The 18,584-nt window shown below is 32.8% G+C and overlaps 1 protein-coding gene across 1 annotated transcript in view; it reads left to right on the top strand.

Annotated features, from left to right (window-relative positions):
* Positions 1-13,668, top strand: part of fzr (fizzy and cell division cycle 20 related) — a 55,142-nt gene extending 41,474 nt beyond the window's left edge. Inside the window, exons 3-11 of the mRNA XM_085946750.1 lie at positions 4,174-4,541; positions 7,274-7,384; positions 9,067-9,189; positions 9,700-9,834; positions 9,956-10,070; positions 10,182-10,303; positions 10,698-10,866; positions 12,267-12,376; positions 13,120-13,668. Of these exons, the coding sequence (XP_085802876.1) occupies positions 4,174-4,541; positions 7,274-7,384; positions 9,067-9,189; positions 9,700-9,834; positions 9,956-10,070; positions 10,182-10,303; positions 10,698-10,866; positions 12,267-12,376; positions 13,120-13,296 (1,430 nt within the window). The 3' untranslated portion in view covers positions 13,297-13,668. The remainder of the gene's footprint in view (positions 1-4,173; positions 4,542-7,273; positions 7,385-9,066; positions 9,190-9,699; positions 9,835-9,955; positions 10,071-10,181; positions 10,304-10,697; positions 10,867-12,266; positions 12,377-13,119) is intronic.
* The last annotated feature ends 4,916 nt before the right edge of the window (positions 13,669-18,584 follow it).

Here is an 18,584-nt window from a genome sequence, read left to right as displayed (position 1 = left end):
CATGTTGTAAAATTAAATGGCATTTGTAACAAATTTATCCTCGATAGATAATTTTAGTTTCAAATTCGACCGGCTGCCAACTTACGATGGTAGATCTTTACCTATAGTGCACCATTTTCTGTCACCTGCTGAATATGTTGAAAATGGCCAGAAAGAAACTTTAACAATTTGACAGTTTCCAGGTTGCGATACTGATAGTTGTTCCGCCCTACGAACCCATCATCAGTGTGATCAATCAGATTAAATAAAATGTCATTATCACTCAGGGAAGTGGTATATTTGGTGAGACGTGGCATTCGTGTATTGGATGAGACAATTTTATTTAGCGTGTCAGGTACGGGTGTCGTAGGTTGTGCGGACCTGAATAATTGTCCATCAGCCATCATGAAGATGCAGGAGAACGCGAAGCATATGAATCTACATTTATTATTGCACTCATGCTATGTACTCGATTGCATTGCACGTTTGAATGATGACATAACCGTTGATTCAATAGGAAGTCCAAGTTAACATGATTAGCAGTTGATTGGGCGCATTAAAAATAATCAAATATTTATAATAATACATGCTTAAAAAACTTACTATTGTCAGTATTATTTGTTTTTGGTGCAAAAGCGACGTATTCATGTTTAGTGACAAATTGATTATTTTCTCCATTTAACAATAAAATTAATACACTATTACAAATTATTAGGTTATATACCATTGACTTATTAATGGACATAAAAATGATCTTGTCTATAAGAAAATCTGGATACAAATTGTATTTTTTTAGTAAACAGATAAATGCGGTTGAAATGTGGTTGAAAAATTAACACTGCCTGAATTATCAATTATACATATATGGATATTTCAAATTTTCGCTAATGGTTTGTTGTATCCTGTGCTATTCCTGCTAACGTGTAATTGTAGATACAATTTAATTTTGAAATTTTATGAAGAAGTTATCTAAGTGTGCACCGCGGAATATTCAAATATTTTATTAATAATCTAAGTCAGTCTTATTCAACCCTTTTGAGTTAGCGATTGGTAAATTAAAAAGATTTTCTTGAAATAATTAACAAGAATTTAGATATTATTTCGTACGTCATTGAATGGGCTTCTCGCATAGTAAGATAATAAATACTAGGTACACAATACGCACTATTTATTTAATTTTAGTTGCAGGATGCCACTAAACTTTGACTGGTGGTTTTAGACGAGCGATAATAATAATCTGTGCTAATATGTAAGCCATTCATTTTTATACATTTTTTTTATGAAGCTGAGATTTCATTTTCGTCGCCATTTTTGTTTTTTTGTCTCTATCCAAAAGTCAATATCGTATGATAATAGTATTAGATATTTAGGACACGAAAAAAAACTATTGCATACTTGTATGGTTTGTAGTTTTAAAATATATATTTTTTTCTTTAATAATAATTGCTTGCGGCACTATTAATTAAATCGCAAGAAGCGTTAGGTACCTAGTAAAAGAGGATGCAATAATTATTGTATGAAGAAAATTCGTTTTGTTTTTGTATGATTTGTTTTGTATTTATTCGACATTAACCTTATTTCAGTGTCAATTATTGTTCAGAGTTAATAAATTCAGATTTTCATATTTTGCCCATCGAATCATTAATTATATCATAATATCAACCAACATTATTATTTAAAAAGGAGGGATCGCATATTTAACTACACATACTTCCGTTTCCGTGAAACAGTCCCGAGTTTGAATTCTTTAAAATAGTTTTGTTTGTAAATGCCTAAAGAGACATTAATATTTAAATATAGACTTAATATTAACATAACAATACATCGTTGCAGTACCTATCTACCTAAGTACTTGTATAGTATAGAAAATGAGAGGTAGTTCAAACGAATGGTATATAATAGTATGCTAAGTAAATGATTTTTTTCGAATTTAAGAAATGTATTGCACGGTTTAATAAAAAATAAAAAAATATACCTTCGTCCTTTACTATATTGAATCTGGCAGATATCATATATTTTTTCTCACACATATAATATTATTATGAATGGTATTGTACAAATGGCGAGATTCAAACGACAAGAATGAAGACAATTTGTAAGTATTACATTATGTACCTACATGACAATTTGTTTCGTACGCTGGCTGTTGGTTCAATGTTACGTGCATTCGATTTGAATAATGACTGCATACTATTCTATTGAAAACAGATCGGCTGCATATTTCTGACTAGATACATAAATATTATGTGTTTTGATGCAATTGTAAAGCACTTAAACGAAGGCTATATGGATTTATGTCACGTGAACATAATAATATTACGATATTATTAACCGTATGTAGTTAGATCAATATAAGTTGACTGATGGTTGAATTCGGGACGTTCACCACTGCATAAATGCAGAAGGAGCTTTCATCGGTATCTGAAAAATTTATTTTAGTTTTATTCTTGTGGAAAAAACCTACAGTTATGTTTGCTTGAAGAGTAATTATTATTCTTTTGTGTCACTTTTGTAAGAGTGAGTATATAAAACAGTTATCTGATGGACATGGTGCCATATAATTTAAAAAAAAAATGTATAGGCATGTGTTGGTATGACGTACACTGTTTATATGTGAATCGTCTCTGTTCTGGCAGAACACATTAACTGGAGAATACTAGTTTTGAGTAATTTGACTTTGAAGTTGTTAAAATGTTTGAAATGGTCTATCATGTGAGTTTATTAAGTAATCGCAAAAAGGATAACTTTAAAATAATGACTGTTTATTCATGAAGAAGGTTTCCAGACGGTAAAGTTTGAAATAAGGAACATTTTGGTATAACTAACTCAATATTATGTCATTTTTTCGAATTAGTGTCTTCTGCCAGAACAGTGACGTGACGAACGGTGTAGCATTTACTACAGAAATTGAGAATTTTTCGAGTGAATAGTGCAAGCTTTACGGGAAACATGTTGGCATATTACTCGAATTGAATACATGTGCCTACTTTTTGACACTGCATTTAAATTCCCCGGAAGCTCGACACCTTGTAATGACGAAAATGAAAACGTTCGATGTTTAGTCATTTCGACGGGGCGGATTCACAATTCACGACCAACGGGACATTAGAATATAGACAATGGCGTCATTGTATCGTCATTATTGACTGTCGTCGTCGGTTGACAATATTTTCGTGTAATTTTATGTAAATTTCAATTCTTTCCAAGACAATAATGCCTGTCGATGTTCTACGGTATTTTCCGAAAATAGTGTTTCACAGGGCATGTCAAATTATGTTCTCCGTCTTATTAATATTAATTACTAACTAAACAGATCTCTGAATCGATCTCAAATTAATAAAGATATACCATCAGAATATCGCCTATTGACGCACACGATGGCCGAGCGGCTTACGCATCGGCTTATAATGTCGTAAGGTCCCATGTTCAAATCCTGGGTCTGCCAAACAAATATATTGTTTTTCAATTTGTGTTTTGAGTCACGAATATGAACCTGATGGGTTGAGCAAGTGGTTAATATCCATTTCTCGTAATAAGATAAAATCTGTTAATAGAAACTTCCACCCTGTGGAGGCCCATATGATCCTACTAGGATCGGACATTGTCAAGAAAAAATAAAATAACAACAACAAAAAAAAAGTAAAATGATAATTTATAGAGATACTATTTAATTTTGCGAGCTCATTCGTTTAGTCTAATCCTAATCCAAACCCAATGACAATATTAAATAATAAAATTATGACAGTTAGTTTTAAAAAATATATAATTGCAGTTTTTTTTCTCGGTGCACAGGGATAAATATTAATGTTTCGAACTTTTCTAATGAAAAATATCGGTTTTGCACTTTTCCACAGTTCTTTTAGTACTTACCTATATAACTAACATGGAATAATAGGAAAGTTGTTGCACACAAGCATTTTCGAGAGCTTAATTTGTACGTCTAAAAAACTTCATAGAAGTGTTGTTGCTGTTTCATTATGCCGTTTATCGTGCAAATAACCTAGTTGCGTTTTTATTATTAAGTTTTTTAACTATTGAATATTTTTATAATTTATTATTTTTAAAATGTTACGGCTTATTGACCAAAAAACTCTACTGCCACGATATTTTACAAAATGAATTATTAAGTAGGTATTACTCCGATTGATTTGTAACTATTTGTTATTAATAGGACATTTTCTTTTTCTTCTGCAGCAATATCCAGAGGCACCACAGATGCTACTCCAACGTTAAAGAAACCCCGCGGTGAATCCACTTCAGCAACGACAGCGGCGATAATTACCCCGGGCGCGACTCCAGCCGTTGCGCAGGATACCATCGGAGCTCCGACCGTGGCCCCGGGCACCGCTACAGTTGGCGCAGCGTCAACGGCCAACGGTAGCTCAGGGTCTGCGAGAGAGTCACTGGCTTACGGGTGCCTCCTGAGAAATGAACTGCTCGGAGCCAAGGTCCAAGAGTTGCGGCCGCCAGCTGATGGGAGGTCTCCGCATGCAGCCCCTACGCCTCCCTTGAATGCCTCACCTACTCCGCCCGTTTTTAAATACAGATCACCATCAAAACAGGTTGGTATTATGTATATTGCTAGCCTTACCTAACGCTCTTGTTCTTTAGAGCAGCGGTTTACAACCTTTTATTGTGATATCAATCATTTTTAGTGATATAGTTGTGGCAAGATTTTTAAATGTATGAAAAATAAGTTAGTATAATATTATATAGGCTAAAATCGGCAACGTTTATACGTAATTTTTGCCTGCTTATTGTGTACCTATAGATTTGAAATTAGATACACAGGTGGTAATATGGTGAAAATACATTGGATCTTCATATGGGATCTCCATATAATATTCTTTAAAAAAACAACATTTCTTAATGATCCCATCGATCTAAAGCCTTCCACTAATAGATTCCTCACGGACAGTTCTGAGATAGAAATTTTAAAAATGGATTTCATCAATCTACTTTTTAAGATAATGGAATTTAAAGTTTACATTAGTGCTCATTGTCGTTTTGCACGTGTAGCGAAGAGGCAGACCTCCAAAGGCGACCGAGGAAGCCCAAGTTTTTTCAATCTAGGTTTGATCTAAAACAAGTACCTACTCAATGAGTTGGGTGAATGGATAACAACCATACTTTGTAAAAAGAGTTTTTTTAAAATACTCTCCACTCTAGGGAGACCAATATCACCATTTAGGAGTGAAAATTGTAATTTAATATTTTTATCTGATTTATAATAAGTTTTTAAGTTTCTGTGAGGGATTCGGAGACTGTTAACTCTGTTTGATGGCCAAGAGTGAAATCAAAAGTCAGTGGATGACCAGTTAATCACACTTTATACTCGAGTTGCACAGACTACTCTTTCATAATGATAATTATCCTACAATGGAGACCGGTCAATTGCCTGTTATTCAATAAATTGGCACAGTTATCTTATGTGGGTAGTAGATCTCTTATATTTGTCTGGGAATGCTATTAGAAGTCTTATGACGAACCATAAATGAGGACATTCAAACAGGCATTGCAATGATTATATCAATTTTTTCGATTCTATTGCTATATGGTTGATGCAGAATAATTGTTATATCCTTAATGTTGCCACCTGTACTATAATAATTACAGTATTGTACTATAATTTTGGTTCCGGTTGAAATGTGCGAAAGTTAAAATAATATACTATGGTTTTACGTCAATTACATTAAACTACTATATTTTTGAAAGTATTGATACTTCAAAATACTGCAATTATTACACTTTTTTGAATTGTTGTACCCAATGACATTAATATGGACGAAGCATCTAGAAAATAAAATGACACTCACTTTGTGTCGGGTCTGCCAGATGGCGAAATTCATATTTTAATATCGGTATCCTACGCTCAAATGAACATTCTGCTTGCAAGCGGTCTGGCGACACCGCTGGGTCTGCCCATATAAAATTTCTGACTGTCAGGTTTTGACTCTACCGTTATTATTGTGTTACAAAATGCCAATGTGCCTAGTTAAAAATTGTAAAAAAAATCTACTAGACACTCCAAGAAAGATGGGATATCACTTTTCATGTGTTAGTATTATTTATTATTTATAAAATGCCATTTTAAGATAATGTTTATTCAATGCAATTTAATGACAGAAACCATTGGACAGTCGCCTGTGATGCGCTGGCTCACTTGCGTCTAATATCCGAGAAGTCGTAAGTAACCGAGAATCTGTTTCTAACGCAATGAGTCATGACACTAATACGCCATTACAATAAAGGTTATATTACTATAAATTCTCGAAGCTTGTATCGCATAATGGAAATGGATACGTCATATGGTCACGTGACATCTACCTATACATCTGTGAATGACTTTCATGCACAATTTCTCGTGCGCGCCGGGCCGGTATGAAGTGAGTTGTCCATTTAATATGTCATTGGTTGTACCTACTATAATTGGTCTAAAAAAATTATATAGTTTACACGAAAACATGAGTAGAATATTATGTTTAGTTTTATTATTATTAATATTTATATGCTGGTATAAACATTTACTTTTTTCACAGTACTTACCCAACTATGCCACAGGTTTAGATGTAAATTGTGCGATTTTGGTGTGGCAAGCATCATTTATATATCTAATATATTAAAAAGAAATATGTGTACATTTAATATACCTATATATTCATTTTAACGCTGCAATAGGCCATGAGGCCCAATGACAGTAGTGTAGAGAAACAGTAGTGCCGTAGTAGAAGCGAAATGATCACATAAACACAGCTTTGAGAAAAACACATAAAAATGTATTGTGACTTCACCAGGAAACGAACCTGGAGCCTCCGGGTGAGAGCCCAGTGCCTTATGCACTTAATGACGAGGGACGCCTCCGTGTGACGCACGGTTTCAAATTCCAGTGACTGCACAGAAAATTTTTTTTTGTCAGTAAAGTAGTTGAAAAAAACCGTGATACAATTTTTTGTGGTAGGTCATGCTAATTTAGTGTATTCTACATTAAAAAGATAGCAATACTATATATACTTAAAAGCTTCAATATAGAAGACATAGGCTTGAAATTCACGTTGTAAGTAGTGACTACTTAAAATAGTTAGAAAGTGTTTGAATGAACAAAGGTTTATAGGTTGACTCAGAGCTTTCTGTTACTATGTACACGCCAACCATTCACTACTGTAAGAAACGCGCCACATTTACAAGTTTTCAATAAAACATTTTGACATGAAAAAGTGTTATCAAAATAGTTTGGAAAATGCTGGTCTGTATCATATTACTTATTTAAATCATTTTTATTATTTTTATTTTTCAGGAAAATGTTGACCCTGCTGCATACAGTCTATCGCCTGTCTCTGCAAAGTCACAAAAACTACTTAGATCACCTAGAAAAGCAACTAGAAAAATATCCAGAATACCTTTCAAGGTGAGCTATTTGAATTAATGTTTTGATCTTTTCATATGTTATAGGTAACCAATATTTTCAGCAGCGGCCGCAGATTGTAATAATGCCAACGTCATATTAAAAATGTCTTTGAATACAATTGTTTTTGCTTTTAATTATAATGCTTCGCTGACATTTTATTAAATTCAATTGTCGGTTTTATTTTGTGTAGAAAATGTTAAATTGTGTTCTTATTGCAGTTGTAGTGTTTTCAATTGCCTTAATCATTCTATTATGTAATAATACAATAATTAGGTCATATGAGGTAATAAGAAATATTTATTAACTTTGTGACACAGTAATCTTATCACTTTATTATCAGATGCGATTTTGCATTATGTAATGAATGCACTACTATTTATCTTAATTGCATTGGCATTGAAGATATACTAATTAAATGTATTCGCTAAGATTCATCTGGCTAGTGAAGATTGCGAATAATTGACATTTTTAGGTTATCTTCAGCGGAATATGTTATGATTATAATATGACTTATTTTTAAATGCGACATTGTAAGAATATATTTATCAAACAGTAGAATGCGCTGTGTTCAATTAAAATTCTGCTCATTAATATTCCCCATAATATGTTCTTATAAATGAATGAAACTGTTATAAATTGTTACGTTTTCTTAATTTAACTTTCTCTGAATTTAATACCTTAAATTTTTCTATATTATCGTTTTCAATGGATAATAATAACAAAATCAGGATATATGTGTATCAGCGCTTCTTTGATGTTAATTCTTGATGAATTAAAAATATTAATTTAAGTAGGTACTTACTTATTTAAATCAGGTGTGGTATTCATCACATGAAATTACATATTGCAAATTTATTTTAACTTACTGTAGGTAAAACACAGGTTATGTTAATGAATTTATGTAACTACATTGCAAATATGAAAATTTTTGAATAATTTATCTATAAAAAATATTAATAATGCTATTTTATTATAAACAGATTTTATAAGTGTACTTTCGGGGATTTACTTAACACGAGTAAAATGGGTGAGATGTGATTTTGAAAGTGGGACTACGGCGGAGCCCTAGCTTGTGCCTGGCTCAATACAATAGCTCACTATACTCTAATAGGGTGACGGCTAATCGTGTATACCGTTGTCAGAGCAAGCAAGACTACTGTGCCAAGCTGGGTGAGCAGGAATACCTCGCTGTACTCTGACAGGGTGACGGCTAACCGTGTATACCGTTGTCGGAGCAAGTAAGACTACGGCGCTAAGCTGGGTTAGAGCCAAGTCCGCCCCAATGCTAACTGATTGTTCAAGGCCGAGTATCGCCTTATATAATGAACTAAGCGGCCCCTTCTTCGCCGTACAGGTGATAACGTCTGTGCGCTTCGGTGGGGGACGTCCGATGTGCGAGTGAGAAAGTATTCGGAGGCTGCGCGCTGTAATTTTTGTTTTTATGAGACATGACTGTTAACCACTTTCTCAACTTATTACGTCCTAACTCCAAACATTTATCGAAAAACAACATGTGGATTTGCCTGACACAGGATTCTAACCCGGGGGACCCACAAAATTATGAGCCTGACGTGTAACCGCTAGACCATCATGGCCGTTAATATGCTGAAAACCAAATTTTATATTATTTATATAATATCATACATTATTTATAATCTTTTTTTATTTTGTCCGTCTGCCAGGTTTTAGATGCTCCTGAACTCCAAGACGACTTCTATTTGAATTTAGTGGACTGGTCAGCGCAGAATGTCCTTAGCGTTGGCCTCGGAAGCTGTGTCTACCTTTGGAGCGCTTGCACCAGCCAAGTAAGTTGATTTAATAATTTATTGTTACAAATATAATGCCTATTCATTTTTCTTATGCATCATTATTATAAACGTAATTTTTACATACATTATATTTATAGCATTTTGCGTTGACCTAATATAGGTTAATGTATGCCAATTCGTGCATAGAATCAAGGACCATGTAAAACTTGCTAATTGGATTGGCTGAACGAAAGTTGAGGAGGAAGCTTAAGTTCGATTTGAGTTATAATGTTATTGAAATAATATAAATTTACCAATATAGTCATTATACTAACAACTGGAAAAAAATATATCTTAGGCTGCTTCATTTTATTCTGGGACGGAAATTGAAGGATATGAGCTGGTAAAAGGTGAACCTTCTTGCTGATAGAAGATGTTTTTGCTAAAATGAATGCTGTCATCGGAGTATACCTGATAAGATATTCGAAAGACTTCTTAGTAGATGAGACAAAAAAAAGAAAAAAACCATTACCGTAGTTTTAATTGGAAATATGTTTATTTTTGCAGGTAACGAGATTATGTGATCTTTCCTCGGACGGTAATGCAGTTACTTCAGTATCATGGAGCGAACGAGGTGGACTCGTGGCTGTGGGGACTCAAAAAGGTTACATTTCTGTTTGGGATGTAGCTGTTAATAAAGAGGTTAGTTTCTGAACACTTTCTTAACGCGTCATTGCGTTGTACAATACATATTATTTACTATTTATTATAATACCCAATTATGTAAAAGATTTCACAGAAGATTTTTTTGTATTTTTTATAGGTGACAAAATTAGTGGGGCATAGTGCACGTGTCGGAGCCCTAGCATGGAACGGAGACATTCTCAGCTCAGGAAGTCGGGACAGACAAATTCAACAAAGAGACACCAGAACACCTGGTACATAATATATTCATTTTAATTTAACTGTTTTGATAAGTTTTATAAAGTTTTTACGTACATTGGTGTAATGTCAGTCGTGGTATTTACTAACTGTGTTGTATATTTCAGTTTTAGTATCGGAACGAACTCTAGTCGGTCACAGGCAAGAGGTTTGCGGACTGAAGTGGTCTCCCGATGGTCAATGCTTGGCTTCCGGTGGAAATGACAACAGACTATTTGTTTGGACGCAGGTAACAATCTTGTATTATAACCAGATTTTTACATTTCATCTCTAATAACTATTTGAGGTGGCTTGTCTTTAAGGGGTGGGTACCTTTCGATTTCTTTGCTCATTCAAGCTTGTTGCAGACACTATTCTCAGAGATTGTTGTTATTTTAAGATTACGATTTCTTAAAATGTTGCCTATCTACAATGCGATATGTATGAAACTGTTCAAGTACCCTACAGAATATTTGTATAAAGGAAGACTACATTTCTAAATATAAGATGTGTACGTTCTTTATAATTAAAATTTAATGTTTTGTCTGCTTGATGACAGAGTCGCCACTGACAACAATGTACCTATTTATTAGTATAATTATTGTTTTTGTCCCTCAAAATTAATTTCCATTTTGTTATTCCAGCACTCCCTGTTACCAGTGCAAACATACTCATCTCACTTAGCGGCGGTGAAAGCGATAGCGTGGTCTCCTCACCAGCACGGATTGTTGGCTTCCGGGGGCGGAACAGCAGATCGTTGCATCAGATTTTGGAACACACTCACCGGACAACCCATGCAGTGTGTTGACACAGGTTTGTATTCTTTTCTGCCATTATAATTTATATGAGGCTGTTAGTTTCACAGTCAGTTACCTCCATATTCTGCAAGTTTCTGATAATTTAGGAATGCAAATAGGATATTGTCTTTTTACAAACATTAAACAATTAGACAAAGCGAATTGCGAAGTAAAATTAATAAAAAATCATATTTAAAGTTAGTTGTAATATATAAATATTATGAATATAAATGACTTTGCAATCAACATCTGATTTAATTATATTTAACCAACAAATGATGCTAGATTTGATATTTCATAAATATACGTAATATGATGAATAAGTACTTATAGAATTATCAAGAAAAATATAAAAAAATTAAAACTGAAGGTTACCTACTTTGAAACTAATAGTCTCACATGCACTCAAAAGACACTTGGTCGAGAAATTCCTAGACGTCGGTTAGTAATCGTTGTAGTAGTAAAATAACTACCTACTTTGATTTAATAAACAAAAATCGATTGCCGAAGTAACATGATTTCGAAGAGCGCTGAGTGGTAGGTATTTAATAGCCAATAGCTTAAATATTTGTCGTCATTAGTATGTCTTCCGTAGCATAATGGCTGAATGCGACGAGTTTGGGGCGTTTACCCGTTAGAGATGCCGGGTTCGATTCCCGACCGGTTGGCTTACTTTTTTCAAAAAAGTTTTTTCTATTGGTTGTGATATACTCTCTCAGTTAGTGTTTTTCTAAATTATATAATGTTCAATAATCAGAATGATATATTCTTAAATCTTGTGAATTATTCGTTTGAATAAAAGAAATAGTTAATTAAAAGTTTAGATTGTTATTTAAAATATCTGAATGACACTATATCTTCGTCTTGGTTGTTCCCTCATGGCTGAGGATTGTGACCACCTTGAAAATCCGACATCTTTAATGCGACCAAGACTTTCCACCTATTTCGGTCCTCTGCTTCTGTCCAAAAAACTGCAGAATGCGTCTCAGACATATTGCTGAGAGCCGTTCCTTTATCTATGGTCTATGATTGACGGGTTTGTCCTGTGCTCTGTCCAAGAAATACAAAGCATTCAACGCTAGGACCACATTTAGAAAGTATTGAGTGCCCTTCGCTCACTCGTCCTCAGAGTCCATGACTCACCGATATACGATGATACACCGTACAAAAATATGGAGAATACTAATGTTCGCACATTTTCGTGGCAATTGAAATTCAATGTGTGTGCCTTTTTATTTCTGCTTCACATCTGCCTTTTCCACTAATGGTCGATCACAAATATTATGCGAACTCGTCCACTGTATCTAGGTTTTGGAGTATACTCACTGCTGATAGAAGGTTGGCCCGATTGATAAACATTGATTTGGTCTTATTCCTACACACTATATAACAAATGTTTTTTTATGATTGTTACAGGATCACAAGTTTGCAACCTGGCATGGTCAAAACATTCAAGCGAGCTGGTATCAACGCATGGGTATTCACAGAATCAAATTCTCGTATGGAAATACCCTTCATTGACTCAGGTTAGTGCAAATAATTTTTTTTAGTCATTAGTAACTTTTTATTAACTGATTTAAATACTTATGTACCTGTGCTAAGGTGTGTGAGAGTTGAGCAAATAGAAAAATTGTCTTTTCTGTAGTCTGTAACCTATCATTAAATATATTTATGTATAAGATATGGGTATTGTCCTATTCCCACCTCAATAAAGGTGAATAGTCAACACCCGGGGAACACTTTTATCTTTTTCTGGCTAATTTGTTTCGTGAACATTGGTGAAAATGGCACTTTTTTATTTCACGTAAATTTACATTAAAAAAAAAATGTGGTTGCGAGTATTCTCCCAAAAATATGTTTATTTGGCGGCGGTTGTCGGTTATCTGGCTACTACAAAAGGGACTCACGACACGAGAATTGATGGGAACCAGTATCATATTGCTCTTAACCATAAATAACCAAAGATCCTGGTCCGGGAGCCTGCTTCAGGATATGAGGGCCATGGGTTACAATAAATGGTTATAACTAACGTATAGTGAAATTCGCATGTCAAATAAACTAATGGCGTTTTTCAGGCACTAGTCTGAGAGACCTTTCACATAATATTATATACAATTTATATTTTATTATTAGTTAGTGTATCTTCATCAAAAAAACCATTCTGCGGTTTAAGAATGTATTTATTTTGTAGAAGAGATGTGTTCTTAGGTACCTAATATTTATTTCAAAAAGTTCTCCATCTTTAATGGTGTTTCAATATTGGTTTCAGGTTGCAAAACTCACAGGTCACTCATACAGAGTGTTATATCTTGCGCTGTCACCGGACGGCGAAGCAATAGTCACCGGGGCTGGCGATGAAACTCTTCGATTCTGGAATGTCTTCTCCAAAACCACTTCCCATCGGGAAAACAAAAGTGTTCTCAGTTTATATACGGCTGTGCGATAGAAACTTGTGACGAGGAATAAATTCTTAGATGAAAATATTATATTATGAATTAAGTGTGACTGGAATCAGTGTTGGAACGATACACATTGCAGATTCGGGGGTTTTTACAGTTTTTAAAGACTTAAGTGATATAATGTAATTTTCCATTACATTCGTAATATACAAATATGCTATGTATTTATTTATGTAGTGTTCAAACATACAAAATAGATTATATCTGCGGAGTATGTTATTTCGTACTATCAAATCTATACATAAAATAGAAATATTTATTTTATATTGTATTGAGTGATATCATTACATTATAGTTTATGAAGAATCACATATAATTAATAAAAATATGGCCTGGTTATAATATGAAATCAAACTTGTAAAAGTAAAACGAAGAAAAATCGTAGTAATGAGTAATGTACAAAAGATGACAGTTTTCGCAATACATAATAAATGATGTGTTGCAAATTGAATTTAATTTTGAAATGCTAATAAATTCAATAGATGTGTAAAAAATATATCTGAGGCATATGTTTTCTATAACCCTGACATTGAATTAGGTTATTTTGAAACAGTTTCACCTATAGATTGAATTTTAGTTATATTATATTTTGTGTTTAAATTGCGTCATTACATTTGTCGATTCAGTCAATTGTAAAAGTAACAAAGGATGAGTACCTCTGAAGGTTTTTTTTAAAGTCAGGGAACCAAATTAGAATTAGATAATGTAATATTATAATTTGTTGATAAATAGTCAATAAAAAAATATATAATATTATACATAATATATTATGGATATTATCCATAAGTTGTACAAAATTTAAAAACCTGCTCTATAATATCTTATAATTTTTTATTTATTGTATTTTTGCTATAAAGACAAAATGTGCATCTATAATAATTAATGATAATATAACATTCTTCATTGAACATAATTTGGAACATTTCAGAAACATACTTTGTAGAAAAAATATTTGTGCTGAATGATGGTTGTGAGTTCAAGTCCCATTCAATACAAAGAAAATCTTTTTTTTTTCAATGCATTTCTGAAGTTTTACAAATTATGTGTGATAAATAATTGATATATAAGTAAATCGTATCGAATCTAAAATCTGTTTAAAAAAAAAATTTACATTGATTTTTTATTGTGTGATAAATTTTGTACACTATAGATGGATATGCTGGAAAACTATATTAAATTTCTTTGGATGTCTACTGATAGTGGGGTGCACATTTTTTCTAAAACTATATATTAAAAAAGTATGTCCATAGAGACGTTAGCCGAAAGATATTTATATTATTTGTGATTTATTCTAACTAGGTAGTTAAAATAATTTATCTTTTAATAATTAAACTGCGTTTCAAAACAGCTGTGCGACATTGGCGACACTGAAACCATTTAATTGAGTTCTGCCTTGTTCACGAGCTCTTGCTAGTTATTTTTTGTTTATATAATGCACTTTTTCATAGTAATTAATAATGGTTATACTCATTGTAGTTAACAAATTTTCTACAATTTTAGTTTGACGTAACTAATTAACTTTTTCCAGTTTTGATGAATTTTTTTTATACACATTTTTTTCAGCTATCCACCATTATTTGAAAATTTGCATGGCCAAATGCACCCAAGCTTTGATGTTTGATTTACTTTTCAAAAATTTTAAATTTATGTAACTGAGTAATTTTTGGTAGCATTTGGCCCTACTCAGATCTATACAACATAATTTTACAAACTGTTACATTTTCCATTAATTTCTTGGGTGTTCAATATTTTGTGAATATGTGAATTAGCACGAAGTCTAGTTAGCGTAAAATCTGTAGAAGATGAAATAAGAAATCGGTTCTTTTGTAACTCTTTAAAAGATGTTTTTTTAGTTGAATTGTCTAAATCGTACCACCTTTACAAGTGTACCAAAAATATGTTGAAAAATTATACATAATATCACCTTGCTGCAAAGTCACTGAGTGGTTAATCTAAAAATACTTTTCTTATATTTTTACACCATACCAGCATTATCTGGAGTAAGATAACCCGGGGTAGGTCCTGATTTCGTCCAACAATTTTTTCCATCTGTTCCTATCCAGTGACAGGCTTCCAGCGCTGTGAATACCTTTTTCAGCACGTGTACTACCATTGATTCAATAAAACACGCAGAGATTGCTACCAAGATGACACAGATGTTGATTATATGAAAGGAAAATTAATTGATTTCTAACTATTCCTATAACATTCAAAGGATATATCTAAAATTCAATTAACAGTTGTCCTTATTTTTTAATAATTTCGGTTACTTCTCGCTATAAAAGAATGTTATGAAATAAAACTCGATTGCTACATTTTATTTAGTAGGTGATGTTTCGCAACAAGCAATGATATTATGTATAAATACTATCTAGTTGCTAGTATGTCATATTAAATTTGAAGAAAAAATTCTAAGGCTGCGGAGTCACTTTTTTTAAATATTAAAATCCTTTTTCAGATCCTTCCGATACAATTTGTTATATTCATTACCTATCTTTCTATAACTGGGATTACTACTCTCCTGAGGACATTAAAAACTTTTTCAATTCTCAAATGTTTATAGTATTTTTATTGTCTGTATGCCAGTTTACACTAGATTCTAGTTTTTCACAAGCCCAACCATACATTTTGTTTTATTTATTACATAAAATGTATCACAAATAAAAGAAATTATAATTCTTCAACATTTTGCATTATTTTCTTGTGTGTTTATTAAATTTGGTCTTTGCTACTACTACAAAAATATTATATGTATATTTTAATAATATACAATGCAGTACATGCCTTAGTGCAACATTTTGTAGAAACTGTGAAGTTAGTAATGGTTTTGTGATATTTTTACTTTTAATCCTGTGGTGAATTTTTTGTGATTTTGTTTGACTTGCTTTTGTTCATTTTTGATATGCATATAAAATGGAAACACAATAATTTCTTTTTGTAATTCTTTCTATAATGTAAATGTGTTGTAAAATTCGGGTGCCAACCTACTTTTATGGCTACAAAATGTCATATTGCGTTTGATTGTAATGCACTGAGAGGACCATTGTTCATAAATTATAGTCAATAACTAGTTTGCTCCATTGGCATTATTATTTATGTTATCGACCAAAATAATTATGCATACATTATTCGAATTCAATATAGACACTGAAGATCAACATGAGGTAGGTACCTAAATGTGAGTACTTTGGTATCAAAGTGGGACAAACGCCACCTCCCACTAAGTTCATGTTTTAATTGATTATGGTAGTGCAAATGATGCTTTTTTCAAAAAATCCACCAAAAGTATACAGAGATTTTTGAGTTTAAAGTATGTATGTTATGTGAAAAACGGACACTTTTCACACATGTTTGTGAGTCTCCTGTAAAATTTTGTAAATCGCTTATGTCCCACTTTGATACTAAGCTACTCATGTATGGATGAATTATTTTTTCTGAGTTAAGTTATTAATTTACATACTGCCAGTTTGTTCAATAAAAATATTGGCCTCAAGAATTTTGTAGTTTTATTTTTTCATTACATACCAATGGTGTGACATCTGTGTTTTGGGTGGACACTTTTCATGAGTGCTGTTGTATACTAGAGATGGGAAAACTGGTCGATTTTGAAGACTAAGTATACTTACTACCAGTATAAAAAAATACTTAGTATATAATCTTGTTCCAAAATATTCACTAGTTTTGGAATACTATATAGATCGTTTGGCATGCGTATGCGACAAAAGTTTCATACTCAACTGAGACTAAAACCAACTCCATATTATTACTATTTTGAAATGCGTATATAGGCTCAGGGAACTCAGACTGTGTATCGGCTTCAATATAATCGCTAAAAATACGCTGAGCTCCGCTTGTCGAAAAGTCCCGTTTATTATAAAATTTTTAATTTATGAGTTGTTTTTCTGTTATGTTACAATATTATTGTTAACAAAAATGAATGAGTGTTTTTTTTTTAATTTTAAACATATTTTGAGCGGTATATAACAAGCCTAAGCCTGTGCGTCAACTGTGCTGCGACACAAAATTTATGACCTATTCATACATTCAAACGCAACATACTAATAAATTAAAATATACATATATTCAAGTGCTATTTCGTTTGTGCACATTTAATGTCAATAGTGTTGAAAGTCTACCAACTGGCGAGTGCACAGAACAGTGACTCGCGATGATATCAACACAAGTTTTTTGGGCCACAAATACTTAGTATGGGTAGTTTCATCCGAAACTTGAGTACACAGACTGGTGACAGTATTTCCAACTCACCTCTACTGTATACCAATAATAGGTTTGTTCCTGCAAGGAAAACCAAACTGGTCCAAACCATTCAGACCAAACCAGTGAGTCGAATTGTTTGGTAAAATCTTGTGGGAATGCGATTGAATGTGGGAATATGTATCTACCTAAAATGAATTCAATATTTTATTTGTCTCTAAAACTACACCTTTATTTAAACGTAAATTTGCCAAACAAACATCAAAATGCAAACTACCTATCGTCATATTTATTTATTTATTTTAAATGTACAAATAATGCTTCATGAATAGGTAGGTACCCCACTTATCTAATTTGTAAGACAGGATTTTAGAAATTACCCTTGCCAATCTGTCATTTGTTTTATAATTTTCGCATAAATATAATGCGACAAGCGAATATAAATTGAGGAATATCAATAGGTAGTATTAAAAATTAGTTGAATATAAAATGAAAATAAATCATTCATCTTAGAGATGAGAGATTAAATCAAACTTTGCGCGTACGATCAAAAATGTAGTATTACTGGCCGCTTATCTACTCTCATGACAGATTGTCTTTTTATAGGTTCTGCAAATTGACAAATAAATGTTATAGCAATAGTGTGAAGTTCTCTAAACTCTCGTCTTGACCATCACTAAGAAATACTCTATTTCCCAATCGTTGTGAAACTTAAATTTTCGTCTTCTTTTGAGCACTCATTCTACTGTGCACCGGTAGGAAACTACACCTTAGCCTAAAGTGCTGAGATTCACACATCACATCTTTTTCTCTCACTCCTGCAGCAGGCAGGCCGTAAGTGATACAATATGAATACCTCACGGTTTATTTGAAATCATGTAAACTGGTTAAGGAAATAAAAATAGGAATGTTCGATTATGCATTCCCCCTTCAAACTCTTAATGAAATCATATTTTATTACAAATTAATGTACAAGCTTTTTACATTTTCATTTTAATTCCTATGGTGTAATTGACCAAAATCCATGGCTTATGGTGTACAATGTGACAAAAGCAGGGGG

Source organism: Rhyacophila brunnea, unplaced genomic scaffold (assembly GCF_057557595.1).
Source record: "Rhyacophila brunnea isolate RB1 unplaced genomic scaffold, BYU_Rbru_1.0 scaffold_2, whole genome shotgun sequence".
In the NCBI taxonomy this organism is placed as follows: domain Eukaryota; kingdom Metazoa; phylum Arthropoda; class Insecta; order Trichoptera; family Rhyacophilidae; genus Rhyacophila; species Rhyacophila brunnea.
This window is presented reverse-complemented; position numbering and strand designations above follow the sequence as displayed.